At 48.3% G+C, this 27,777-nt stretch overlaps 1 protein-coding gene across 12 annotated transcripts; it reads right to left on the minus strand.

The window, feature by feature from the left end:
* Positions 1–5,004: 5,004 nt before the first annotated feature.
* Positions 5,005–27,033, minus strand: POMK (protein O-mannose kinase). 12 transcript variants are annotated; one of them, XM_049704201.1, is made up of 6 exons: positions 25,914–27,033; positions 23,728–23,821; positions 22,738–22,807; positions 18,446–18,748; positions 17,466–17,623; positions 5,005–8,667 (listed from the first exon to the last, which is right to left on the minus strand). In XM_049704201.1, the coding sequence occupies exons 2-6, from the start codon at positions 23,788–23,790 to the stop codon at positions 7,897–7,899; spliced, it is 1,365 nt and encodes a 454-aa protein (XP_049560158.1). In that variant the 5' UTR covers positions 23,791–23,821; positions 25,914–27,033; the 3' UTR covers positions 5,005–7,896. The 12 variants fall into 12 exon arrangements, with proteins under 12 accessions (XP_049560158.1, XP_049560161.1, XP_049560159.1 ...); XM_049704204.1 differs by having other exon boundaries at positions 22,738–22,892; XM_049704202.1 differs by lacking the exon at positions 25,914–27,033 and adding an exon at positions 25,743–25,763.
* Positions 27,034–27,777: the final 744 nt, after the last annotated feature.

A 27,777-nucleotide genomic window follows, 5' to 3' on the forward strand; every position in this document is an offset into this window, starting at 1 on the left:
AAGACTCCTCACTCCCAATGCAGGGGGTCTGGGTTTGATCCCTGGTCAGGCAACTAGATCCCACATGCTGTAACTAAGAGTTCACATGTCACAACTAAAGAGCCAGAGAGCCACAACTATGGAGCCTGCCTGCCACAACTAAGGAGCCCGCCTGCCAGAACTAGGGAGCCCACATGCCACAAATGAGGAGGCCACAAGCTGCAACTAAGTGCACATGTGCCAAAGCTAAGAATGGCGTAACCAAATAATTAATTAATTATTGTGGCTATAGTTATTTTAATACTTTTGTCCTTTAACCTTTATAATAAACTTTAGTGATTAACAAACCACCATATACAGTATCAGAATATTTTGAATTTGATTAGGTACATACCTTTACCAGGGTGATTTATATTTTCATATGCTTTCATGTCACTAATGTGCATCCTTTAATTTCAGCTTGAAGAGCTCCTTTCTGCATATCTTGTGAGGCATGTCTAGTGGTGATGACCTCCCTTAGCTTTTGTTTATCTGGGAAAGTGTTTATCTCTCCTTCCTTTCTGGAGGACAGCTTTGCTAGGTTAAGTATTCTAGGTTGGCAGTTGTTTTCTTTCAACACTTTGAATATATCATTCCACTCTCTCCTGGCCTGCAAGATTTCTGTTGGGAAATTCTCTGATAGCTTTATGGGGGTTCCCTTGTACATGAGGACTTTTTTTTTTTCTCTTGCTGCATTAAAAAATCTCTCTTTATCTTTGATTTTTAGACAGCTTTATTTTAATGTCTTAGAGAAGATTCAAAACAAAAAGATTCAACAATCTTTGGGGGGACCTATTCGTGAACCTGAATGTCCAAATCTCTCCCCAGATTTGGTGAGTTCTAAGCCATTATTATTATTTTTTTTTTTTCTTTTTGCGGTAAGTGGGCCTCTCACTGTTGTGGCCTCTCCCGTTGTGGAGAGCAGGCTCCGGACCCACAGGCTCAGCGGCCATGGCTCACGGACCCAGCCGCTCCGCGGCATGTGGGATCTTCCCGGACTGGGGCACGAACCCGTGTCCCCTGCATCAGCAGGCGGACTCTCAACCACTGCACCACCAGGGAAGCCCTAAGCCATTATTTTTTAAAGTAAACTTTCTGCCCCCTTTTCCCTTTCTTCTTCTTCTGGGACTCCAATAGTGCTTAGACTGTCTCTTTTGATGTTATCAATAATTCACGCAGGATTTCTTCACTCGTTTTCATTCCCTTTACTTTGTTCTTCCCTGAGTGAATAATTTCAAATGATTTGTCTTCAACTTCCTGTCTTACTGAGATAGAGAACAAATGACATGTCTTCAACTTGCTGTATTACTGAGATTCTTCTGCTTGATCAACTGTGCTGTTGCTCTCTATTGCATTTTTCATGTCATTCGCTGTAGAATTCAGCTCCAGAATTTGCTCGGTTCTCTTTTATGAGTTCTAGCTCTCTGTTAAACTTCTTGTTTCATTCATGTATTATTTTTCTTATTTCATTGAATTGTCTTCATGTTTTCTTGTAGCCTGCTGAGCTTCTTTATATCGACTAATTTGAATTCCTTATCTGGCAAATCACAGATCTCCACTCCTTTGGGATCAGTTACTGAAGAATTATCATGTTCCTTTATTTTTCATGTCCCATGAAGTGTTGAATGGCCATCTTCACATGTGAAGAGGCAGCCATCTCTTCCAGTCTTTAGTGATTGGCTTTGAAGGAGAAATAGCTTCTGTTAGTTCTACCAGGGATTCTGAGGCTCTTCCAGAACTTTTCTATTGATATACCTGTTTCATATTTCTTGATCCCTCCTAGGGGGGAATTCTTAAGATTCTCTGCCTTCTCTTTATCCTACAAAGCTAGGCTGAGTGCTGAGAGCCTCCTGTTTGCTTTCCCTTGGGCACTGCTGAATGTTCAAATCTGTGTACTTTCTCCCAATCCTGCAGAGTCAGGATTTCTGCACGTGCTCACCAGGCATCTGCAAAGGTTCACTCTCACCACCTTCTGGGGTGTGCACAGGGATCCAGCCATGGGTTAGGTGTGTGTGTAGGTGAGTTATACAGAACATTGGGGATGACTTGGTTTCACATTTTAAATTACCATTAAATCACCAGTCCCCAACCTCTTTGGCACCAGAGACCGGTTTCATAGAAGACAATTTTTCCACAGACGAGGGCCGGGGGGATGGTTTTCGGATGTTTCAAGAGCACTACATTTATTGTGCACTTTATTTCTGTTATTATTACATTGTAATATATAATGAAATAATTATACAACTCACCATAATGCAGAATCAGTGCAAGCTCTGAGCTTGTTTTTCTGCAACTAGATGGTCCCATCTGGGGGTGATGGGAGACAGTGACACTTGAAGTGTGTTGCTTATGTCCAGTCTACTCCATAATCTCGTTTTGGTTGCTGTCACTGCAGAAAACCCTGCTTCACAAAGAAAGGATGTTGGAAATGGAAGCAGGCTTTTCAGTGCTTTTGTGGCAGCCTCAGGATACTCCGCCTTGACTTTAATCCAGAATGTATGGAGATTTGAAGTTGTCTCAAACATACTTCTAAGGCCACCGTCATTTGTGATCTCAAGCAGCTGATCCTCTTTGAGCACCGGCAAAGTCGATTCACCTGGTTTACTCACATATGGGTCGCGGATCCATTCGTTCCCAGTTCGGGGGTCTTTTGTGGTTGGGAAGTAATGCTCAAACCCTTTTGAAAGCTGATACAGGTAATCATGCACCAGATGGGAGAAAGAAGGCCCTGGCTCAGTCTCTTTCAAAATCTCTGCTAATGTTTGAAACGTCAAAAATCCCAATGTTCACTCGTCGCCCCCATAATTCCAGTTTGGCTTTGAATGCCAACTTGAACACAGTTGTCCTTCTCCCCTGAAGTGACAGACTGACTTCTTTGAGCAGGTTGAATACGTCACACAAGTAAGCAAGTTTTGCAACCCATTCCGTGTCACTGAAATGTGCTGCCAGTGGTGACTGTTTTTCTAAAAGAAATCTCTGGAGCGGCTCTCATAACTCAAAAACTCTGGCCAGTGATCTACCCTTAGAAAGCCATCTCACCTCTGTGAATAAGAAAAGACGTGTGTGCTCTGTGTCCATCTCCTCACAGAGCTGCATGAACAGACGTGAGTTAAGGGTGTGTACTTTAATGTGGTCGATAATTTTAATCACATCCTTCAAAATGTTAAGTTCAGGTGATGGGCTTCCCTGGTGGCGCAGTGGTTGAGAGTCCGCCTGCCGATGCAGGGGACACGGGTTCGTGCCCCGGCCCGGGAAGATCCCACATGCCGCTGAGTGGCTGGGCCCGTGAGCCATGGCCGCTGAGCCTGCGCATCCGGAGCCTGTGCTCCGCAACAGGAGAGGCCACAATGGTGAGAGGCCCACGTACCACACACAAAAAAATTAAGTTCAGGTGACATTTTTCGGCTAGCCAGCATTTCTCTAAGTGTGTAGACTCACATTCAGAAGTGACCTCTTTGACCTGAGTAGTGAAACCAGAAAGCCATCCAGTCATGGCAGCCACTCCGTCCATGCATATACCGACACAAAATGACCAATTCAGTTTTCCTGATATGTAATCATTCAAAGACTTTAATAGTTCTGCAGCTGTGATGTTGGCTGGCAACAAAAGTGCACATAACATATCCTCATACACATCCTCCTGAAAAATATATTACACAAAGACAAGCATTGCTGCCTTGTCAACACTGATAGACTTGTCAACCTGGATTGCGTACCATGGTAACTCACTAATCCTCTCTATCAATTGTGCCTCAATATCCTCTGCTATTTCATCAATTCTTCTAGTTACAGGGCCAGCCAAAAGAGGAACATGTGCCACCTTTTGAACTGCAGCGTCTCCTAAAAGTTCACGACCAATGTCCTTAGCAGCAGGCAGGATCGACTCTTTACCAATAGTAAAGGGCTTAGCTTTAGCAATGTGGTTAGCCACTAAGTATGATGCTCTCAGTGCAGACACATTTGATGAAGTGGTAGACTTCAATAATTGAACTTCTGTTCTTTGTATTCATTTTTTTTTTTCTTTTGAAAAACCCCAAAGACTTGTCTTTTAACGCAGGGTGCTTGGTCTCCATGCGGTGAAGCTGTTTTGAAGGTTTCATGCTTTCATTGGATAGCCAATCGCCACATATTATACAAAGCAGGCTTGGAGAATGTGAATCACCTGTTGCAATGAACCCGTAATTTAAGTAGGACTCGGCATTTTCTTCTAAATGCAGCTTTCTTTTTGTTGGCAGTCTTAGAGTTTTCTGTTGTCTCATCATTGGGTCTTTCCACCTTTTCAAAGAAGCTCTCCAGCGATGTTTGTTTTTTACTCATGTGGGCTAGGGTTAGCTTGCGGGCTTACCAAAACTGTGACTGAGACAAGTGTGCAGTGCAGGAAAGAGGCACGGATGGAAGTGGTAAATAAAATAATGGGCAGGCCACACGAGGACTAAAATAAGTGTCGGATTCTGACTTAGAGCCCGCCATCAGATGCAGCTGTACGATTGAAGTACCATCAACTCACTTGCCACTATAAAGCCTGCCACCAAAAGCAGCGTAGTTTTCACTTACCACTCACTCATAGGGTTTTGATGAGTCTGCAAGCAATTGATTTATTATGGTCTCTGTGCAGTCAAACCTCTCTGCTAATGATAATCTGTATTTGCAGCCGCTCCCTAGCACTAGCATCACCACCTCAGCTCCTCCTCAGATCACCAGGCATTAGATTCTCATAAGGAGCACAACCTACATCCCTCGCATGCACAGTTCACAGTAGGGTTTGCGCTCCTATGGGAATCTAATACCACCGTTGATCTGACAGGAGGTGGAGCTCAGGCGATAATGCAAGCAATGGGGAGTGGCTGTAAATACAGATGGAGCTTCTCTTGCCCGCCGCTCACCTCCTGCTGTGCGGCCCGGTTCCTAACAGGCCACAGACTGGTGCTGGTCTGTGGCCCCAGGGTTGGGGACCCCTATGTTAAATGATTAGAAGTCATATGAGAATAGTGATTACTGAAACTGACATTTATTTTTAAAATAATGGGGGGAGGGTGGATACATAGAGGACCTTTTTAACACATCCTGCATGAGATAAGCTTTCCACCCCACTCCCACCTCATGTGCCTCGTTTTAAGAACACTCACGTGTCCTGTCTCTGCTGAACGATTTACAATCCCTGGAGGCTCTCCGAAGCTTGGGGTGTTTGTAGCATCACATGAGATAAAGAGAAAACACACTATAAACCACATGGTAGTGATGATTTTTTTTCTTTTTTTTTGGCCACACCACGTGGCATGCAGGACCTTAGTTCCCTGACCAGGGATCAAACCCTTGCCCCTGGCAGTGGAAGTGTAGAGTCTTAACCACTGGACCTCCAGTGATGTCCCCATGGTGATTTAAAAAAAAAAAAAACTTGGAATAAGGTTAGTAGAGAGACCACTAAATCCTGGGCTGTGCTTTGAGAATGGCTCACCTCATCTGCCTCTTCTCCTGATTATACTTTTGCTGAATATGTGGGCAATGAACTCACCTAGGTTTTAGTGAGCATGTAAGTTCCTCTTATGATTTTGCAGTTCTGTTGGTACTGAAGATTGAACCTGAAGGGCCAGGGCCAGTTTGGTGTCTGGCACTGGCATGGTAAAGCAGCAGGGAGAACTCAGAGGCAGAGCAGAAGTTGGAAATGCCTCTCGCCAACTCTCTCATTTAGAAATGGGTTTGTCTGAGGCCACACATGAATCAGAGGCAGAGCTGGGATGATAACTCAGGTCTTCTGATCCTGACAGCGTCCTCTCCCTTACACCATGCTGTTCATTTTAGCTCTATCATCAATATTTAAAAACAAATTCATTTGAAACAATGTTTTCCTCCCAATGCAAAGTCACCAAACCAAGAAAACCCTCAAACCAGAATTACAACATGAATAGGGTAATTTCAAATCAGCAACTCCACACAGTAACTACTACATCAAGTGAAAAGGGTCATAAGAGGTACATGGTCTTGTGGCAGAAGTGGGGGGGGTTCCAGCTTTACTGAGATATAATTCACATACCATAGAATTTTCCCTTTTTGTACAATTCAGTGTTACCTAGTATACTGAGCTGTGCAACCATCACCACTGCATAATTCCTGGACATTTTCATCACCCCCAAAGAAACCCTGTGCCCACAAGCAAGCACTCCCCATTCTTCAACCCCAGGCCCCTGCCAGCCTCTAGAAACTACTGATTTACTTTCTATGTCTATGGGTTTGTCGATTCTGGACATTTCATATAAATGAAATCATACAAATGTGGTCTTTTGCGACAGCTTCTTTCACTTAGCATATTCATCCATGTCGGAGCATGTATCAGTACTTCTTTCCTTTTTATGGCTGAACAACACCTCATGGAATGGATGGACCACATTTTCTTTGTTTTCTTTACCTATTCACCAGTGGATGGACATTTGGGTTATTTTCATCTTTTGTCTCTCACGAATAATGCTGCTATGAACATTCATGTACAAGTTCTTTTATGGCCATGTTTTCAATTCTCTCAGGTAAATACTGGGGAGGGGAACTGCTGGGTCATGGTAACTCTATTTTAACTTTTTGAGGAACTGCCAGACTGTTTTCCAAAGCAGCTGGAACACTTGACATTCCCACCAGCAGTGTATGATGGTTCCAGTTCTCTACATCCTCACCAACACTTGTTACTGTCCATCCTTCTGATTACAGCCGTCCTAGTGGGTTCTGGCAGCATTTTTATAACAGAAAGTAGCAGTTAATATACTCTGGGCAAGCGTATTCTCTGACGAACCACAGGACCCACAGGACCCGATCAACCACAGGCGGTAGAATAGGGATAATACTGACAATACTCCCTATCCCACTGCCTGGGTTGCCCTCCCTGAGAGTTAAGCACAGTGGTTCTCGAAATGTGGTCCCCAGACTGGCAGCACCAGAATCACCTGGAAACCAGTGAGAAATGCAAACTCTCGGACTCCACCCAGACAGACTGAGTCAGAGCCTGCGGGTCAGGGCCCAGCTCCCTGTGACTCCAGTGACTGTGAGGCCTGTGCAAGCCAGGGGCAGGCAGCCGGCTGCACAGCATCTCTGCCCCTCAGTCAGCTTTAACCCCCTTACTGGTGATGATGACTATGCACCAAATCCTTCATCCCCTGCAAACAAGGATGACAGTGACCAAGGAAAGAGCTACTTGAAGGATTCAATCATGCAGCTCAAGTGGAAGGGCTCGACACCTTCCAGTAATGAGTGACAGATACTGTTGATATAAAATGTTCACAATAATTAATTTTGGACACAGAAAATCCAGCTGGAAGGTAAGTAGGAATTTCACAAGCACCATCCAAGGCAGTAACATAATCTCCATCATACTTGATATTTTAAATGTTCCTTATCCATTCAAAATTTCAAAGAACGTCCAAGCTCGCTGGGAAGGGAATGGCCCGGGAGCTTCACAGAGCAATCATTTGAAATGGTAGAGATGCCTCATCAGTACCAGTGAAATACACCGCAATACTCACCTAAAAAGGCGAGTACTACTGCTTGTTTCTTCCGTACACTGCAATTTAAAAACCTCTCTACACACATTTCTTACAAGCTTACACATTTAGGTGTTAGGGAAGCCTCTTTGTAGCTCCATATTTGTTACTTCCTTCAGATACTGGCCAGACTCGCTGCTTCTTTGCACCTCCGCCTGAAGCCAGGTTCCCATCAAGCCCGGTTTGCTCTGGCTTAGTAACTCCTGCCAGGCGGCCAGGATAGGGAGCCGCTCACTTGTGCACGCGGATGGAAGAACCACGGGTCAAAGCAGCAAAAACCTCACCATCAGAGTGGAACCACTGTAACTCTTCCATCCGATCCTTGACTCCCATACCTCACCGACTGCACTGGTTTTTACAGCATCTCTCTTGTCTGAGATGTCGCGGTGTCTCTGAGTAGATTCAAAACCTTCTGGTAAGTGTCCAGGACGTCCTGAGCGGTGGGTCTCTCTGCAGGCGTCTGGCTCTTACACGCCTTGTGAATATCAAACAAGTGGAATCGGACCATGTCGCTCCCTTCTACGTGCCCCAGAAGGAAACTGGAGACGTCTGGAATCTTCCAGATGTCAATCTTCTCGTCATACGCGGGCATGAGGTCGTCGTGAAAAGGCACGTCCTCTCCGTAGGGCCACAGCTGCTCTGGGGCCACGAAGTCCCCGTGAAGCTCCCGGTGGCCGCACTTCACCAGGGCCCCGGTGCTGCGGTTCACCAGGGGCAGGGCGTCCAGGTCGTTGAGCACGATACTGAAGTTGGCGGTCAGCAGGTACTGGGACAGCGTCTTGGGCAGGTCGCTGGAGTCGCACATGACCAGCGTGCCCAGGGGGCTACGGTGCAGGAAGTCGATGATGGCCACGTAGCCCAGGGCCAGCTGCAGCCTGTGCTGCCATGTGTTCGTGCTCTGGTACTTGGAGAGGTTCAGCGTCGCCTCCAGGCTGCTCAGGGAGCCTAAGGGGTGGTACTCAGTGAGGATGCTGTTGTCATCCTCACAGTAGCCCAGCAGCGTGACAACGTGCTCACTCTGCAACGACTTCAGCATCCGCAGTCCGTGCAGGAAGTCGTCTCTTACCTCCAGCCTGGTGAGCCGCGACAAAGCCACCTTGCGTTCCTTCCACTCGGACAGAAACACCTGGAACACAGCCACAGAGAACGTCAACCCGGAACCCTTGTCAGCTGGTGAGCCAGGAAGCAACACAGCAAATGCCTCTCAGTGTCAGACGTGGTGCAGAGGACACAGACATTAGCGAGGCACAGACTGTTTCAAAGACTTGCTCATAAGCAGGACCAGATGCCGGGTGAGGCAAATGCCCTGTCAGGGCGAAGGCCCAGCGCGGAGGAGGCTGGGCAGCTGGTCCGGGTGCTGAGGGCTGTCTGGAGAGCCCGCGGGAATGTCCTGGAAGCTGGTCTGTGGGATGACGGGGCTCGCAGGCCAGCTGTGGAGAATGGGGGGCACTCCCAGGAGAGGGGACAGCACGAACAAAGGCAGGGAGTAGCAGACAGACCAAAGCAGGGCAGCACAAAGCGGGGGCGGGGCGGGAGAAGGCTGGAAAAGTGGCGAGTGGAGAGCTGGAAAACCCCACACAGGGACCGAGCCCAGCCAGCCCATCACACACAATGCCACCATTCACTTTAAAAGGTGTCAGAGCAAACCACAAACAGGAATGACTCTACGTAAGGAATACATTTTTACATGGTCCGTGGTTTTGTGACTTCAGCTGTAACAGCAGGAGCTGCAGTGGCACACACTGGACCTGCTGTCCTGGCACACAGCTGGCAGAGGAGCCGCTGTACCGCACAGCCTAGGATTCCCATTTCTATCAGCTGGCAAAGAAGAACCACAGGGGAATTCCCTGGCAGTCCAGTGGTTAGGACTCTGCGCTTTCACTGTCATGGGCCCGGGGTTCAATCCCTGGTCAGGGAACTAAGATCTGTGAGCTCTGCGGCTTAGATAGATAGATAGATACATACATACATACATAGATAAATAAACAGATAAATAAATAAAGTGGTATGGAAAAAAAAAGAAATAAGAACCACTGATCTTCTGCTCGAGTCCCCAAAGGGAAGGCAGAAGGTTGCAGAAGAGACAACAGGATCCGGGTCAGGACTCCACCGCACCAGGTGGCTCCTGACCCCGTGGGCTGTGTCCCTCTGGCTTCCTCTTCTTCATTGTTAAAATAAAGCTTACGAAAGCAACTTGGGGCATATTTATCAAGAGCCTTTAACATTAAAATCTACAATCTATCTAAGGCAACAATCTGAAATACCTAAAAAGCTCTAAGAATAAAAATCTGGCATTATTTATAAAAGCATAACTGGAAGCTATCCATCCATCAAAAATCGGCGAGCAGTCTGGTTATGCAGGACCACTCAAGGAAGGTTACAGGGCTCAGCAAAATGCAGACCCTGATAGGGTTTTCAGATAAAAGTCACGTTACAAATGAAAAGGATACAAAGTGTTTTCATACCATTGTTCTAACTGCATAAAACAAGGCAAAATTACATAGGAATCGAAGGATTTTTGCTGTTCTCTTTATATGCTTTTTTTTTTCCCTTCATACCTTTTGGTATAACTTTTCCAGAATGAATATATATTACTTTTATATTTTAAAACATTTTTTTAAAGAACTAAAAACTATTATTTCAAATGGAGGTGGGCTAGAGGACTGTGAAGATTTATTTTGGGCCTGAGAAGGGAGGTTCCTTAATGGAAAAACCCTTTAACTGCTGTTGACCGTTTAATCAAAAGAGAAATCTTTCAAGACCTTCTCAAAAACCCGAATTTGAGAAATTTCACTACGGATAATTTCTATTAAGAAGCCATATTTCTCTGGCTGCTACAGTCACTGTAAGTTTCATGAATATATATTTTATTTATTTTTATACAGAACACATTTTATTCTCTCCATAGATCTGCACCAGCACTGTATTTGATCTCTGACTCCAATATAAAAATCCTGTTTCTGGGCTTCCCTGGTGGCGCAGTGGTTGAGAGTCCGCCTGCCGATGCCGGGGACACGGGTTCGTGCCCCGGGCCGGGAAGATTCCCACATGCCGCGGAGCGGCTGGGCCCGTGAGCCATGGCCGCTGAGCCTGCGCTCTGCAGCGGGAGAGGCCACAACAGTGAGAGGCCCGCATACCGTAAAGCAAAACAAAACAAAACAAAACAAAACAAAAACCCTGCTTCTGTTGAGCCCATCACTCCCTTGGGCTCCCCTCCTGCTCGTGGTCGGCACCAGCACTAGCAGATGGCTTTGGTGTCCAGGCCCATTTTTCATACAAAACAGTAATCACTTTAGAGAAGCTGCCACGGTTTACGCATTTATTCAACAAGAAACGCGGGAGACGTTCGGCTACAGGCCTCGTGACTTCCTCCTGAACCCTCGTTTATGACAAATCCATTTTTGTGCCTCAGATAAATGAAAGATTAAATACTACTTATTATTAAGTAGTAATAGTCTTTGGGATCTCTCACAAATATCCGAAGCCTCCAATATTACATATTTGCAAGTTAAAGGTTAAGAATCATTTCTCAGAAACCAACTTTACCTTTTTTTTTTTAGTTATAAAAATAATCATGAATACTTTTCTTGGTAGAAGTTCAAATACAGAAGGAGTAGAACTCCTTCCTCTGCATTTACTCCCAACCCAAAGGAAACTAGCTAACTATTTGGCTGGCAACCTCCCAGAAGTTTCTCTATGCGTTTACATGTATTAATGTCCATTTATAAAATAGCATTTGAGTTTATTATGTAAAGTGGGAATATGACAAATATATTGCAGGTGGCTTTTTTCATTTAACAGATGCCTCAGAAATCTTTCCGTAATGTATATATAGATCTAGGTCATTCTTAAAGCTGCAGAATATTTCACAGTATGGGTGTACTACTTATACTGGTATATTTTCAGTTTTACAGATGATCATTTCTTTTTTTTAAAACTAAAGTATGATATAATAAAAATTCATAAAATTTGGAACAGATGCTGTCAGAATGGATTAGGTTCTTTTTTCTACACAGCTCTATCATTTTACATAAACATTTAATAAGATCTTATGTAATCTATTTTTAAAGACTTGATAGACATTTAAACTATTTCCCATTTATTTCCTAGTAACAACAATTCTGCAATGAATAGCCTTATATTTACATCTCTGTGCACATGTGCAAGTGCTTTTATAAGCTAGGTAAGTAGACGCATCACTGAATGAAGACGAGGTACTATCAGGACCCTTCAAAGTACCAACATGTACTTTCACCAATCGTGTATAAGTCTTGTGTTCTAGAGCCTTAACCACACTAGGCGTTACCAATCTTGGTAATCTGTGCCAATCTAATGGTTGAAAAACATTTTCCTGTTCCAATCTGTATTTCCCTGATTATTAATGAGACTGAGCACTTTTCACCCTCTGGGCATTTCTGTATTTCTTCTGTGGAAAGTCTGTTCATTGTCCTTCAGAGTATTTTCTCTAGGGTTGTTTGCTTTGTGCTTATTAATATCTAGTTCTTTATATATTATTCATGTGATCCTTTATTACAAATGTAAAGACAAATTTTAGAAGATAATTAGCTTATGTGGTCTTCTGTAGTACAATGTCAAATATGTCTTCATTCATTTAACAAGTACTTATGTCAATTAAAAAAACTGAAATAAATCCCTGCCCATATGCAATTTACATTCTAGTGCAGGAGGCGGACAAGAGAGAAAATAAATAGGAAGTGTGTAAAGTACATTAGAAGGTAAAACATGCTTTGGAGAAAAATTAAGCAGGGAAGGGTTTACAGCTTTATTAGCTTGGGGAAGCTCTCACTGGGGTGAGGCTCGAACAGGAGCCTGAAGGAGGTGGAGCGTGGAGCCACGTGGCATCTGGGACCATGTCCCAGGCGGGGAGGACAGCAGGGTAAAGGCCCTGGGGTGGGATATGTCCACGGGCTGCAGTGTCTGAGCAGGGGGAGGGGAGCAGAGGCTGGGAGAGGCCTTCAGTCGCCGAAAGGACTAGCGTGAGACAGGGCACCCTACACGGAGGAGCTGGCTGCTGTGAGAGCATCTGAAGGGGCAAGTGTGGAGGCAGAGAGCGCACTCTGGAGGCTGCCGAGATAATCAGGTACCAGGCACAGAGGCCTGGGCGGGGAGGGGGCCGGGAAGAAGCCGAGGAGCGGCCAAATTCCAGGTCTCTCCTGCGTGTGGAGACGCTGCAACTTGCTGAGGGACTGAACGTGGCTGTGGAGAAAGCAGGATGACAAGGGTGCCTCCCTGGGTGGGGAGGGATAAATTAGGAGTTTGGGATGAACATATACACACTACTATATACAAGACAGATAATCAACAAGGACCTGCTGTGTCGCACAGGGAACTCTACTCAATACTCTGTAATGACTATATGGGAAAAGAATCTGAAAAAGAGTGGATACATGTATATGTATAACTGACTCACTGTGCTGTACATCTGAAGCTAACACAGCATTGTATATCAACTCGACTCCAATATAAAAGAAAAATTAAATACAAAACCAAAAACAAAGGATACCTCCCGGGTTGTGGTGTAAGCAGCTGGACGGATGGGGTTGTCCTTAGGGTGATGGGGGCGGTGAAGGAGGAGCCGGCTAAGGGGATGGTCTGTGACACACTCAGGCTGAGAAGACATTCAACATCCAAGATGCGGGGTAGGCAGGGGATAGAAAAGTCCAGAGTTCGTTCAGGGGATAAAGATACAGGGCTGGACGAGGCCACGCTGGCAGTGCGCACAGAGAAGTCCAAGGCTAAGAGGATGAGGAGGTGGAGCCTGCAGGGGAGACCGAGGGGCGGACGCTGCTATTTCATGCCACGCCTGCGCTCCCGCCAGCCTTCCACAGTAAAAACAGATCACACACGGCCCTTCTAAGGGTTACACAAAGCGAGAGGGCGACAGAGTAAGGGCTGAATCCATTCTTCTGATGGGAGCCAACTCAAATGTTACGGCTTTTTAACGTACCATACCTTAATTTTAAAGGAAAAATCACGTAACCGAGAAAACTCTGCTGGAGGGTTGTGCGGCTAAGTACACAGATGCTGCACGGGGCCACACCACCTCCGCTCCCCCAGGTGGACACGAGTGGCCGGGATGGTGCCTGGTGTCCGCAAAGCACGGTGGAGTGTCCGCCCCCGGAAGCACCGGTTCTACTGCAGCCCTTCCTCCTCACGAGCACTGCTGCCCAAGTCTGTGGTTCAGAAAACAGGCAGCCCTGAGACGTGGCCGCTGCTGTCCTTGAGCGGCTGGCAGAAAACGTACCTGTCCGTTCATCTTGGGTTTAAAAATCCAAAAGGGCTGAACCCACTGTCACCTGCAGGCGTCAGACGGGACAGCGGGGAGGGGCAGGTGAAGGGCCTTCACCCTGGGCTCCAGCTCCTTCGAACATCCGAGCTGGATGTGCTGCGTTCATAATCAAAGGGCAGAAAAGGAAAAGCAGGGGGGCAGTCGGCCTTGCCCCCAAACCAGCTGCAGGAAAAGATCTGTGGCCCCAGCAATTCCAAACACAAACCAGAAACACAGCCTGGGGAAAGGGGGGAGGGTGGTGTGCTTGTATAGTGAGGAAACTGTCAAAGATAAGCCAGTATTTTTTTTTATGTGGATTCAGCAATGAGCCTTTGTGTTCAGGCCCCTAAAATTTGCTCTATGAACCTGCCACGGGCTAGACTTGCTCTATGAACCAGCCACGGGCTAGGTGCTGAGGACACACAGGTAACTGGTGTCTGTGCCCTCAGGAAGCTTGCATTTATATGAGACAACAAACCAGATGCCAGATGGGAGGGTCCACGGCAGGGGGTGAGATGGGTTTAGAGAGGGATGTCAGGGAAAGCCTCTCAGAGAAGTGACATCTGAGCTGAGATCTGGACATGAGGAGTCGGGCAGATGGGGAGGAAGAGATTTCAGGCTGGGAAAGGCCCCGAGGTGAGAAAGGGCTTGTCTGATCAAGGAACAAAAGAAAGGGCAGGGTGGTGGCAGGGTGGGGTGAGGACCCGGACTGGTCTGGGTGAGTTTAGGAGGAAGGTAGGGCCTGGGTTTGGGGTTTTTCCTAAGGATGCTGTGGGTTTTAAGGAAGGGACATGTGTGGTCTGAAGTGTGTCTGCAAGACGCCTGCCTGGGGCTTGGGGAAGGGCACAGGTGGGCAGGGAGGCCGGTTCCAAGGCCAGGGACACAGGGGTTACCCAACAAGTTGGGAAATGTTTTGAAAACATACCTGATGGAACTTGCTCTTGGCCTCGTCAGGGGGAGGGGGTGAGAGGATGCAAGCTGACTCCCTGGTCTGGCCGGCGCCACTGGGCGGAGTGCTGGCATTTACTGAGACAGGAGGGCTGGGGAAGAACGGGCTTCAGAGGGGAAATTACCAGGAGTTCCACGTTGGTCACACTTAGATTCTCAAGAGACTTCCAAGTAGACAGGTCAAGTACAGGTGGATACACAGACCTGAAGCTCAGGGGAGAGGGACGGGCTGCAGGTATCAAGCTGGGGGTCGCCAGCCCATAAAATGCATTTAGAGCAATGGATAGATTAAATCACCTAAGAGTGCATCCCAAGAAGAAAAAGAAGGGGACCCTGGAAGCCACCGGGAGGAATAAGGTTTCTCAGCCTCAGCACCAGGGCCACCTCGGGCCGCGCAGCCACCTGCTGGGGATGGGGCCGTCCCCGCATGGCAGGGTGGTCAGCAGCGCCCCTGGTGTCTGCCCACTGGACGCCCGTGTCACTTCCCCACGCCCAGCTGTGACAGCCACATTGGGGTCTCTACTCATTGCTAAACGTCCCCTGAGGAGTAGCCTCGCCTCTGGGCTAAGAACCGCTGCTTGAGGCAAGAAGAGCGAACAGGAGAAGCCAAGGGGAGAGTAAATAGGAAGGGCTGCCCAGGGGAGGAAAACCAGAAAGTCAAGGAGCCCGGGCTGCAGGAAAGGTCAAGTGAGAGGCAGGCAGAGCAACATCTGGCCAGGGGTCAGCGGGAAGCTGGGTGAGAGTGTCTCCCTGGAGGTTGGTGTTTGGGAGCCTCTCAGGAGGAGGATGGAAGGGTGGATGGGTGAGGAGGAAGCAGAGGGGAAGCAACAGGGAATCACGGGAAGAGGGTTTTCTCTTTGAAAGCGCGAGCGTTTGTGTGTAGCCGGTAGGGACCACCTTCAGAGTGGGGAAGAGCGATGATGTAGGGAAGGGGGAATCATTTAAAGGGAACTTGTGAGCAGTCAGGGACAACCCCGGAGCTGGAAGGTTTGTAGGTCGGGTGGGCAGATGAGGACAGGGCCTCTGGGTGGCTTCTGTTTTCACAACATCTTAGTAGCAAGATCACCAGCTAAGGAAACGTCTAAGGAAACAACGAGGGGGTTGTTAAAGGAAACGTCTGTCTCAGAGAATGGGAGGAAAAAGTAGCTAAGGGAAAAGAGCCTGACCCCTGGGCTGTGCTGAGGTTTGTGGTCGCGCCGGAATGGCAGGGTTGTGACGTTCCTCTCTGCCTCCAGGACAGCTGCCCAAGTGCAGATACACAGCTGGCGTCAACCGGGTGTGGGGCTTTCCCCGCCAGGCAGGATGGAGACAGAGATGCAGGGAGATGTTGCCAGTGTCTGCGCCAGAGTGACGAGGACACAGCAGCAGAATCTGCTGCTGGGTGAGTCGGAATGCAGACAGGTGGGAGAGGGAGAAGGGGGTGAGATCAGCCCACCGAGGCCCCGAGGAGTTACTGAAGCCGGGGCGCCAGGAGGGGCGGGGTGGAGGTCAGACAGGGATGTCAGGAACTTTGGTCACAGAAATTCCTATTGAGAAACTATGCCCCCAGAACGGGTGCCAGAGAGGAGGGATGCCCACGTAGGCGGGGTGGCCGCAGCAGGATTGTGGGAGTAGGTGCCTACACAGAGGGTCAGGGGACTGCCCTGGGCCGGACCATGCACAGGCCCTGGGGTCCCAACGGGGCAGGACAGATGGGGCTCCCAGTGGAGCTGACATCTTGCGCTCAGAACACCTGTGACCCAAGGGCAAGTTTCAGCCAAAGAAACAAAATCTCAGTGTAACAGCCCTTTACCTTAACAAACAAACCACATTCCACATTGTTGAATCTAGTGGGCTGGGTGTCATCTGCGAGGTTCCGTAAAATCAAATCTGTCCTCAAACAATAATCTGCCACCATCGAAGCTACTCAGAAACATCCTTCAGGGTAAAAAGCAATTCCAAAAAAAATTCCAAAAATGTTCTGAGCGAGCACAGCAGCATGGAAGCAAGCGGGCAGCCCTCAGGGTCCCTCTCCGAAGGAGACAGAAATTACCTGGCTGTGAGTCCTCTACTGCTCCCCTCCCTGGTGACCGCTTAGCCCAATGCTGTCAACACCCCCAAATCTCCATCCCCGCCCCCGAGTGCCAGACTCGTACACCCGACTGCCCGTGTCCCTGCCTGGCCACCTGAACGGCTCAGGACGGTCACCTCACACACTCACAAGGCCTCCCTGAGCAGGTGACGCAGACCCTGTCCTCCCTGCTGCCCCAGCCGGGCGCCTCCGTCATCCCCTCCCTTACACCCCATGTCCAGTCTACTGGGACGTCCTACCGCCCCCACCTTTAAGATACAACCAGAACCCACTGATTTCTTACCGTGTCTGGCGCTGACACTCATGTCGAGCTGTAGCCACCTGTCACCAAACTCCCTGCGAGCCCGGCCGGGTCCGCTCTGCACACAGGCCAGCAGTCCTCCCCTCCACTCACGCTGCCCGAGGTGGTGCCTGCGGCCAGCACCCCTGGGGCATCCTCACCTCTGACGCCTTCCTCGCATCCTGCCTCTGGTCCTGGACAAGCAGGCACATCCCACCCAGGGGCGTCTGCTGTCCCCAAGTACCACACCATTCTGACCACCTGGAGTAACAAGCCAGCGGCTCTTCCCTTGCCCCACTGGCTCAGAGCACGTCACTAACACAGCTTCCTACGCACCTGTTTCTTGTCTTCTTGACTGTCTGACTCTCCAGCCGGCTTCAAGGGCCTTTGTTCTGTCCACTGCTGCACCCCCAGCAGTGGGATCAGCCCACCGAGGCCCCGAGGAGTTACTGAAGTCGGGGTGCCAGGAGGGGCGGGGTGGAGGTCAGCACCCACTACAATGAGCACCCACTACAATGAGCGGGCGAATCTGAAGAAACCCGTTACCTTCCCGTCACCTGGCTTCATGGTTTCACCTCACATTAATTCCCCTCCCTTCTTCCCTCTGACTCCCCCCTTCAAGGTGAATCCTTTCCCCATTCAGGGACGCAGCTGTCTATCCAGCTGCAGCCCTGCCGTCACTCGCTGCGTCCTCACAGAGGGTCTGTCCTGTTCAACACCCTTCACTGGCTTCTGGAGTCACCCTGTCTCAGTGCAACCACTGCGGAAATGCAGCCCATGAGACGGGGCTCTGGAAGCTTCTACGTGAGAACTGAATTCGCCCCTTTGCTTTCTCTTTTTAAAATAAAAAATTTTTAATCAATATAATACCACTATAGAGTTTGAAAAATAAGAACGAAAAAAACTGCCCCAAATCTTCCTTCACCATAACACACTTTCTATCATTTTAATATTTTTCTCCATATATGATCTTGCAGATGAAAACTGCATATTGCACAGTTTTCTATTTTGCTTTTCTACTTACCATAATGAGAGCTTTTGCACGTTGCCGCAGAGGGTTCCTAACTACACTTACTGGCTGTAGAATATTCTACAAGTGGTTGGACCATAACTTAACCACTGCCCTGTAGTCATGACTTCTAGTTTTCTATTACTGTCAACAGCGAAGCAGAGTACTCCTTGGTGCATCTAGCCGCTTCCTTCCTTCGCCTCCCTCTATAGGATAATGTCCCAGCTGGAGGCACTGGCGGCCACACGATGCCAGCCCCCCTCCCGCTGGGCCACTCGCTGCCCCGGGCGGTGAGCCAGGGACTCACTCTCTTCACGGCTCCTTCCCCGACACGCTTCATCTGCCTCACTTCTGTCCTCAGCTGCTCGCAGGACAGCCACGGGGAGCAGTTGCTCGTCGGCCCCATCCTGAAGTGGCCGTAGGGACAGCGTGTGGGGTCCTCCGTGGAGCGCCGGGGCGAGATGAAGAGCCAGTCGAGGCACAGGTAGAGGAGGGCGTTCATGAGGGCCATGGACAGCAGCAGTCCCACCACCGGGGGCACGTCCCTGGGCGGGGGCCCTTTCCTGCCCTCCTGGGGCCTCGTCTCCATGGCGCTGGCTTCTGCGAGCTCCTAAAACAGGGAAACAGGGAGTAGTCACGGTCCATCTTACTTCAGGAAGGACTGAGCGTGACACAGCCTCCCAGGCCTCAGGGTCACCGTGAGGATCAGAGAGGGTTTGAGAGCAGCCTTGCACCAAACGCTCGATGCCAGCTCCTCCCAGAATCGTTGCTTCCTATTACAGCTTCGAGCAGAAGGGAGTCTTGGGTCTGACTTTGTCTCTGTCTCCCTGCAGCTGTCTGCGCTGAGTAGATACGCACTGAACAGTTAGTAAGATGAAAGCAAACTGTGGCTTTGTGAGTCCAGTGGGGTTGGGGCAGGAGGTGGACAGGAGAGAAGCTGGGGTCGGGGTATGGCTGGGACTCTGAGGGGTTGGGATGTTCCTTGCAAGGTACTCAAAAGCCCCCTGATGTTTTTAAGAAGCAAAGGTGTGAAAGGTGCCCCAGGGTGGGAGGCCCCAGCGGGAACCCAGAACGAGCACTGATGAGAACGCAGGGCAACACGACCAGAGGGAGACGGGCGGGCGCACAGGTGAACACCACGGTGAGGCAGGGGCGCTCACCATCCAGTGGGCTCCCGTCCGGGAGCAGGTGCGAGGCCCGGGGTGGAGGCAGGCGTTACCACCCGGTTGCCTCGGTGGAGGGTGGGGAGGGACCTGGACATCGGGAGCGGGACACTCAGGGTGCCTGGGGCGGATGCTGGTTGCCACGCGCAGGGAGCATCACTACCCCGACGAGCGACGTGGCTGTACCACTGTGCGCTGGCTTAACCACAGCACTGGGGCACACGGGACACCACTGACGGCACAGACCCTGTGCCAAAGCTCAACAGCCAACGTGCAGGCCTGGCCCCTCGGCAGCACCTGGCCTGGCTGACCACTCCCTCCCTCCTCCTGAAAACGCTCTGCACTCGGCTCCCAGGAAACCACTTGCAGCTGGGACCTGGCCCCCACCCTCGTTCCCGGGGTGGGGAGATCTCCATGCCCATCCGCTGAGCTCCAGGTGTGAAGCCCAGTCCCAGCCTCCCCAGAACTCCACACCTGCCTTCCTGACACCTCTACTTGGAGTCTGGTGGACAACTCAAAAATAATATTTCTCCTCCACAATAAAAAGACAAATAACTCAATTTAAAAACGGGCAAAGGACTTGAACAGACATTTCTCCAAAGAAGATATACAGATGGCCAACAGGCACATGAAAAGATGCTCAACTTTAATAGTCACCAGGGAAACACACACCAAAACGACAAGATCCCACCTCACATCCTCTAGGATGGCTATAATCAAAAAACCAGGCGGTAACAAGTGTGGATGGGAAACCCTCATACATTGCTGGTGACAATGCAAAATGGAGCAGCCAATGTGGAAAACAGTCTGAAGTCCTCAAAGGTTAAACACAGAGTTACCACCAAATCTACTGCTCGGTATCTACCCAAGAGAACTGAAAACACACATTCGTGCAGACACTTGTACATGAATGTTCACAGCAGCATTATTCATAACAGCCAAATAGTGAAAGCAACCTAAATGTCCATCAGATGATGCCTGGATAAACAGAACGTGATGTGTCCACACAATGACATAGTATTCAGCCATTAAAAGGAATAAAGCACTAATACATGCTGCAACATGCATTGAAAACATTATTCTCAGGAAAATTAACTAAGGGAAATAGCATATGATTCCATTTATATAAAACTCCAGAACAGGGAAGTCCAGAGACAGCAAGTAGATCAGTGGTTGCCAGGGCCTGGGTGGAGGCGGACATGGGGAGAGGTAGTTGATGTGACAGGATTTCTTTTTGGATGATAATGTTCTGGAATTAGTGGTGACGGTTGCACAACCTTGTGAATATACTAAAAATCATTAACTGTACACTTTAAAATAGCAAATCTATAGCCTGTAAAATATATCTCAACCTAATTTTTAAATTGAATTATAGTTGACTTACAATATTGTATTAGTTTCAGGTGTACAACATAGTGATTCAGTATTTTTCTAGATTATATTCCATCTAAAGCTACAGCAAGTCCACTACCTACGAACGAGTTCCATTCCAAGATAGTGTTCGTTAAGCCCAACAAAGTTAGCCTAGGTACCAAACTAACACAATCGGCTATAGCACTGTACTGTAATAGGTTTATAATACTTTTCACACAAATAATACATAAAAAACAAACACAAAAAATACAGAAAACATTTTTAATCTTACAGTACACTACCCTGAAAAGTACAGTAGTACAGTACAACAGCTGGCACACAGGGGCTGGCATCGAGTGAATAGGCAAGAAGAGTTACTGACTGGAGGAGGGAGAGAAGGTGGGAGATGGCAGAGCTGAAGGATTGTCAGCAATAGGAGACGGAGGGCAAGCTGCCATTTCACTCACGCCTGACGATGATGGAACATAGGTTCGCATCTTTGAAAGCTCGCAACTTGAAGGTTCATGTGTAGGGGACTTACTGTATTACAAAACAATGGCTGTATTCCCTGTGTCGTACAATTATCCTTGTTGCTTACCTATTCTATACATAGGAGTTTGTAACTCTTAATCCCATACTTCTACCTTGCCCCCTCTCTTCCCTCTCCCCACTGGTAACCACTGGTTTGTTCTCTATATCTGTTTCTGTTTTGCTATATACATTTGTTGGTTTTATTTTTAGACTCCACATATAAGTGGCATCATACAGTATTAGTCTTTCTCTGACTTATTTCACTAGGCGTAATACTCTCTAGGTCCATCCATGTTGTTACAAATAGCAGAATTTCATTCTTTCTTATGGCTGAGTGATCAGAAAACCTGAATAGACATTTTTCCAAAGACAATATGAACGGCCAACATATGAAAAGATGCTCAGCATTGTTAATCATCAGAAATGCAAATTAAAACCATAATGAGATATCACCTCACACCTGTCAGAATGGCCATCATCAAAAAGACAAGAGACAATAAATGCTGGAGAGGGTGTGGAGAAAAGGGAACCCTCCTGCACTGTTGGTGGGAATGTAAATTGGTGCAGCCACTATGGAGAACAGTGTGAAGGTCCCTCAAAAAACTAAAATTAGAACTACCATATAATCCAGCAATCCCACTTGTGGGTATATATTCAGCAAAAAAAAAAACCCACTAATTCGAAAAGTTACATGCACCCCAATGCTGACTGCAGTTCTATTTACCATATAAATAGACATGGAAGCAACCTAAGTGTCGATCGACAGAGGAATGGATAAAGAAGACGTGGTATGTATTTTTATGTATATATAAAATCTCAACATTAAAATATAAAAATACTTCCTGGGCTTCCCTGGTGGCGCAGTGGTTGAGAATCTGCCTGCCAATGCAGGGGACACAGGTTCGAGCCCTGGTCTGGGAGGATCCCACATGCCGCGGAGCAACTAAGCCCGTGTGCCACAATTACTGAGCCTGCGCGTCTGGAGCCTGTGCTCCACAACAAGAGAGGCTGTGATAGTGAGAGGCCCGCGCACCGCGATGAAGAGTGGCCCCTGCTTGCCACAACTAGAGAAAGCCCTCGCACAGAAACCAAGACCCAACACAGCAAAAATAAATAAATTAATTAATAAACTCCTACCCCCAAATCTAAAAAAAAAAAAAGGGAAACCTTTAAAAAAAAAAAACAACTTCCCAAACTCAACTCTTCCCCTCAAATCTGCTGTTTTCAGTGTTCACAATCTCAGTGAGTGACAACTGTATTCTTCCAGTGACAAGGCTGCAGGTGAAGGGTCAGGAGTGACACTCTTCTGCTGAGCAGGGAATTTTAGAAGTAATGGACCCTTCTACGGGTCAGTGTACTCTTCCTAATGAGAAGAGAACACGCTGCTTTGCTCATCCCTGCCGTCATGACGAGGTGCTCGAGAGACCCTGGCTCTACTCGACTGCTCCAGCCTCATTTAACAGCTCCTTTCTCGAGACGATGCCACATGCTCACCCGCCACCTGAGTCCTGTCAGCAACGTCCAGCAATGCTGCAGGGAGTTGTCTGCTCACCTTCCTCACTGAGATTCCGGGCCCACATCTTTCTCTCCACCTCTCTCCCTCCAGGCATCTTCCAGGACTCCTGTGGACATGATGACGACGTTCACCACTCAGGCCTCACGGTCTCTTGAGCTTCTTCCACCGACGCCTGATTCTTAGAAGGTGACCTTAAAGAAATGGGCAAAACCACGGCCATCTCTCCTCTGTAGCATTTAAAGTGACCAAGAGTGTGTCAACTTAGACCTGAGGTCAGGGAGCAGAGAACTATTTTCTGCAAAGGATCAGACAGCAAATGTTCAGGTTTAGGGGCCAGAAGCGGGAATCGAGTGGCCACGGCACCGTGATGAGCGGGGTGAGAAGCAGTGGTGCCGAGCGACCAGGTAACTGTCAGAGTTATTTCATCTCGTCGTCAGCAGCAGCCAGGCCATGCTACACAAGTGAGCGAGCATGACTGTGCCCCAACAAAACTGTGTTCATGGAAGCTGAGATTCGAATTTCACATGCCACATGTTCTTTTGATTTTCCCCCCAACATTTAAAAAAGTGAAACGCATCCTCAGCTCACAGGCTGTACAAGAATGGGTGGCGGGGAGCAGCCAGCCAGCCCAGCTTAGGTGACGGCATCCCTCTGGATGTCGTGGGCCCCCCTTCCATTCCACGCCTTCCACGCGGTCTCGTCCCCGCATGTGGCTCTGGCGGCTGTGTACACGCCGATTGTTTCAGGTCTCTTCTGTGGCCTGGCTCTTTCTCCTACACTTCGCTCAGTTGGCCTCTCAAGGTCTGCAACATCCATACCTGAATTCTGTCTCTCCGGTCGCCAGCATGCCCACTCCACAGGGTTCCCCTCTGTGACGGGCACACAACCAGGTGACTTGATTCTTCCCTCCCCGTAGCCACTAGACCAACCAGTCACCACCGACAGTCACTTGTCTCTGCAAAGCTCCCAAATCTGCTCACACCCGATCCCCCCGCCCCCGTTCCCCCGCCCTGGTCTAAGCATCACCTTCCTGGGCTTCTGCAACGCTTTCATACGCACTCTCCCACTGCTTTCTCTTTTCCAATCCATTTTCCTCACCGACTAGGATCTTTTTTCTTTCCTGAAATGTTTCAAGCATAAAGAAAGTTAAAACGTAAGATCATGAGCACCCATCCAGCTTTGTCAAGTAACACTGCATCCCCTTGTTAAAGAAATAACCTATTACAAACATGGTTGAAGCCAGGGGCCCCTCGCAGTCCTATTCTGCTCCATCCCAAGAAATAGTCCCCATCCTCAAGTTGGTATGTCAGTAGTTCTCAAACTGTGGTCCCTGTACCTGCCGCAGCACCACCTGGAACTTCTGAGAAATGCAGGTTCTTAAGTCCTTGCCCCACACCTACTGCACCAGAAACTCTGAGGTGGAGCCCAGACATCTGTGTTAACACATGTGACGTGGGGGTGCAAGCTGAACTTTAATAATTTCCATGCGTGCTTTTTATTCTCACCACATGAGTATGTACCCATAAATAACAACACATAATACACGTATGTTTTCAAACTTTATATTAATACAAGCAGTGTTGTACTGTTCGTCCCTCAGTAACCGCAGGGGATTGGTTCCAGGACCCCGTGCGAAAACCAACATCTGCGGATGCTCAAGTCCCTCATCTAAAATGGCGTAGAATCCCTCTGTATCGGGGATGCAGGACACAAAGTCCTCTTATGACTTGCATTTTTAAAAGCCCAGCATTATGTTTTTGAGGTTTATCGAAGCAGATACATGACGCTCTACTTCACTCTTTTGGATTGGCTATACCGCAGCTGGTGATTCAGGTTTGCACACACTTCCTGTGTACATGTGGAAGGTTTACACAGGGTCTTTTTTAAAAAATCATTTTATTTATTTTTGGCTGCGTTGGGTTTTCATTGCTGCGCACGGGCTTCATCTAGTTGCGGCAAGCAGGGGCTACTCTTTGTTGCAATGCCCGGGCTTCTCATTGTGGTGGCTTCCCTTGTTGCGGAGCAGGGGCTCAGTAGTTGTGGCATGTGGGCTTAGTTACTCTGCGGCATGTGGGATCTTCCCGGACCAGGGCTCGAACCGTGTCCCCTGCGTTGGCTGGCAGATTCTTAACCACTGTGCCATCAGGGAAGTCCCACCCACTTCTTAAAGAAGTCATTCACCCACTCTATCACCTTATGGTCTTTTTTTTTAAGATTTATTATTTACTTAATTTGTTTTTGGCTGCATCGGGTCTTAGTTGTGGCATGCAGGATCTTTCATTGCGGCTGCGGGCGTATTTCTAGTTGTGGTGCCCAGGCTCCAGGGCGTGTGGGCTTTGCACTTTGCGGCAAGAAGGCTCTCCAGCTGTGGTATGCGGGCTTAGTTGCCCCGCGGCATGTGGGATCTTAGTTCCCTGACCAGGTATCGAACCCGCATCCCCTGCATTGTAAGGAGGATTCTCTACTACTGGACCACCAGGGAAGTCCCCTCCTTTTTCTTTTAAAGGCATATTTCTGTAGTATGTTGCCCAGAGTTAGGGAAGAGGCTGTAAGGCTGAGGAAATGTTCTCGCCCAGATATAAGCAAAACGACACTGAAAGCTTCTACAAATTAAGAAATAACGATTAAAGGTCCAGGTGGGTAGGAGAAATTCAGGCACTGTTTAGACACAAAGGATTTCTGACAATAAGAAAAAACTGGCAACAGGAAAAAAGTGGTTCCCACTGCTATACACTCACAGCTTAATTTAAAAAGAAAGAAAAGCAATGGAACAAAATTGTTTTTTACCAGCTACAGAATAATTTACACAACCAACCAGAGAAGAAATGATGAATTAGTGCCCCCCGCCCCGCCCATACAATTTTGGTTAGAATCCCATTTTGCCAACAAAGCACAGGTACATTAATTATTTTAAATATTCCGGATTCCTGCTTAGCCTTAAGGTTCTTTAGTAAAGGTCAAGCAAGGGTGGAGAAGACAAGACCACCAAAGAACACGGCTTAACCCTGCTTTTTAAAAAGGGGCAGCAGACGATTCCAGACCTGGAGGCGGTGGCAGCGCGGCACCAACAGAGGCAGGAGCTGAAGCCTGTCCCGGCGGCGTGTCCGTCGGCTCAAGTCCAGCTCGGGCGCCGGGCAAGACGCAGCCCAGCTACCCCCGCGCCCGCCCGCCGCCCCTACCTGCCGACCCCTCCCCCGGCCCGCCGCCCCTACCTGCAGTCCCGGTTCCCGGTCTGGCTCGCGGCCTCCTGCGCCTGCGCGGCCGGAAGCGCGCCCAGCAGGACCAGCGCGAGGGTGCGCCCTAGTGTCGTCCTCCCGCCGCCGCGCACCCGGAGGTCGGTCGCCGGAACGCAAAGCCAGTGTCGGAGCGCACCCGGAAGCAGCGCCGGCGCCCCCGGCCGGCTCCTGTGGCGGCTGCTTCTCTGCCAGCGCGTAAGGGCGGTGACGTGTTTAGTCCGGACGCGCAGCCGGGCGCGGGTGCCGGTGCGGAGAGGACTTGTACGATCTAGACGCAGCAGAAAGCTCCCGCTCAGCGCAAGGCCGTGCTTCCAAAGGGCGGTCCTCAGACCAGGTGCCGACGCTTCACGGCTCCAGGGAACTTGTCAGGAGTGCGAATTCTGGGCTCCATCCCAGACGGGGCTGGGGCCAGCGCTCTGTGCTTTTACAGGCCCCCGGGGGTGCCCGTGCTAGACGTCCACGTTTGTTTATGCGTAACTTCATTCTGGAAAAACACTAGGTGAATGCGGAAAAATGCACCCAGCTGAGCCGCGCTGCGTAGGAACGCACAAAACACACGCACGCACCTCAGCATCTCTCAGTGTCTTCAGTTCCTGTCGTGAGCCACAGCCATCCACATCTGGTGTTTCAGCTTACCAGTGGGTTTCGGGTAACTCCCCATCGCTTCACAATAATTCACAGGCTGCAGCCCTTCCAATGCCCATGTCTAGAACTGAGAAATATAATAACCAAAACAAAAAACTCATTGGATTGGTTCAATAGTAGAATGGAGATGACAAGAGAAAAAAAGTCAGTGAATTTGAAGACAGATTAATAGAAATGATCTAATCTGACCAACAGAGGGAAAAAAAGGAAAAAGAAAGAAAAAAAAAGAACAAACGGCACCTTCGGGACAATAACAAAAGGTCTAACATTCTTGCATTGAGAATCCCACAGAAGAGAAAGGGCTGAAAAAATGTTTGAAGAAGTAATGGCTGAAGATATCCCAAGTTTGGTGACACCTACAGATTCAAGAAGCTGAGCAAATAGGGTAAATCCAAAGACATCCATGGCCAGACACATCAAAATCAAATTACTAAAGACAAAAATTTTGCAAGCAGCCAGAGAGAGATGACATGTAGGTGAACGACCATTCTAATGACAGGAAGTGACATTTCTCAAGTGCTGAAAGAACTGTAAACTCAGAATTCTGTATCCAGCGAAAACATCTTTCAGGAATGAAGATGAAATAAAGACCTTCTCAGCTGAGGAAAACTAAACAGAATTTGCAACCAGCAGAACTAATCTAAAAGAACTGCTGAAAGAAATTTCTTCAGGCAAAAGGAAAATTATACCAGAAGGAAACTTGGAACATCAGGAATGAAAAAGTAACAAAAATAGTAAATCTCTTGGTAAATGTAATAGACTACTATTCTTGAGTTCTTTAAAATATGTTTGGTGGTTGAATGCAAAAAAATTGTCTGATGGGGTTTTCAATGTAAGTATAGGTAATATATAAGACAGCTATAGCATAAATGGTGGGGGTGAGGAGACCTATACCGTGGTAAGGTTTCTACATGCCAATTGAAGTGATAAAATATTGATATAAATAGGCTGTAAAAAGTTGAATATGTATTATATAATTCCTAGAGTAACCACTAAATAATAATAATAGGGAATAACAGGAAAATCTCTGATCACTTGGCAATTAAATGATACACTTCTAAATAATCCCTGACTGAAAGAGGATGTCTCAAGAAGGGAAATTAGAAAATATTTTGAGCTGAATAAAAATAGAATGTATAGCATTAAATGCTTATATTGGGGAAAAATCATCATCTAAGCTTGGATCAATCTAAGC

The sequence above is a fragment of the Orcinus orca genome, chromosome 21 (assembly GCF_937001465.1).
Source record: "Orcinus orca chromosome 21, mOrcOrc1.1, whole genome shotgun sequence".
Classification (NCBI taxonomy): Eukaryota; Metazoa; Chordata; class Mammalia; order Artiodactyla; family Delphinidae; genus Orcinus; species Orcinus orca.

Excerpts from the sequence above, each read along its gene's own strand:
- POMK (XM_049704201.1), bottom strand. The coding sequence starts at position 23,790 with ATGGATTGGAAAAGAGAAAGCAGTGGGAGAGTGCGTATGAAAGCGTTG. Across the intron at positions 17,624-18,445 it reads GGGAAGGAGCCGTGAAGAGA|TGGGTGCTGACCTCCACCCC; the intron begins GTGAGTCCCTGG and ends TGCTCATTGTAG. Across the intron at positions 8,668-17,465 it reads GTCAAGAAGACAAGAAACAG|GTGTTTCTGTCCGAGTGGAA; the intron begins GTGCGTAGGAAG and ends GCTGTGTTCCAG.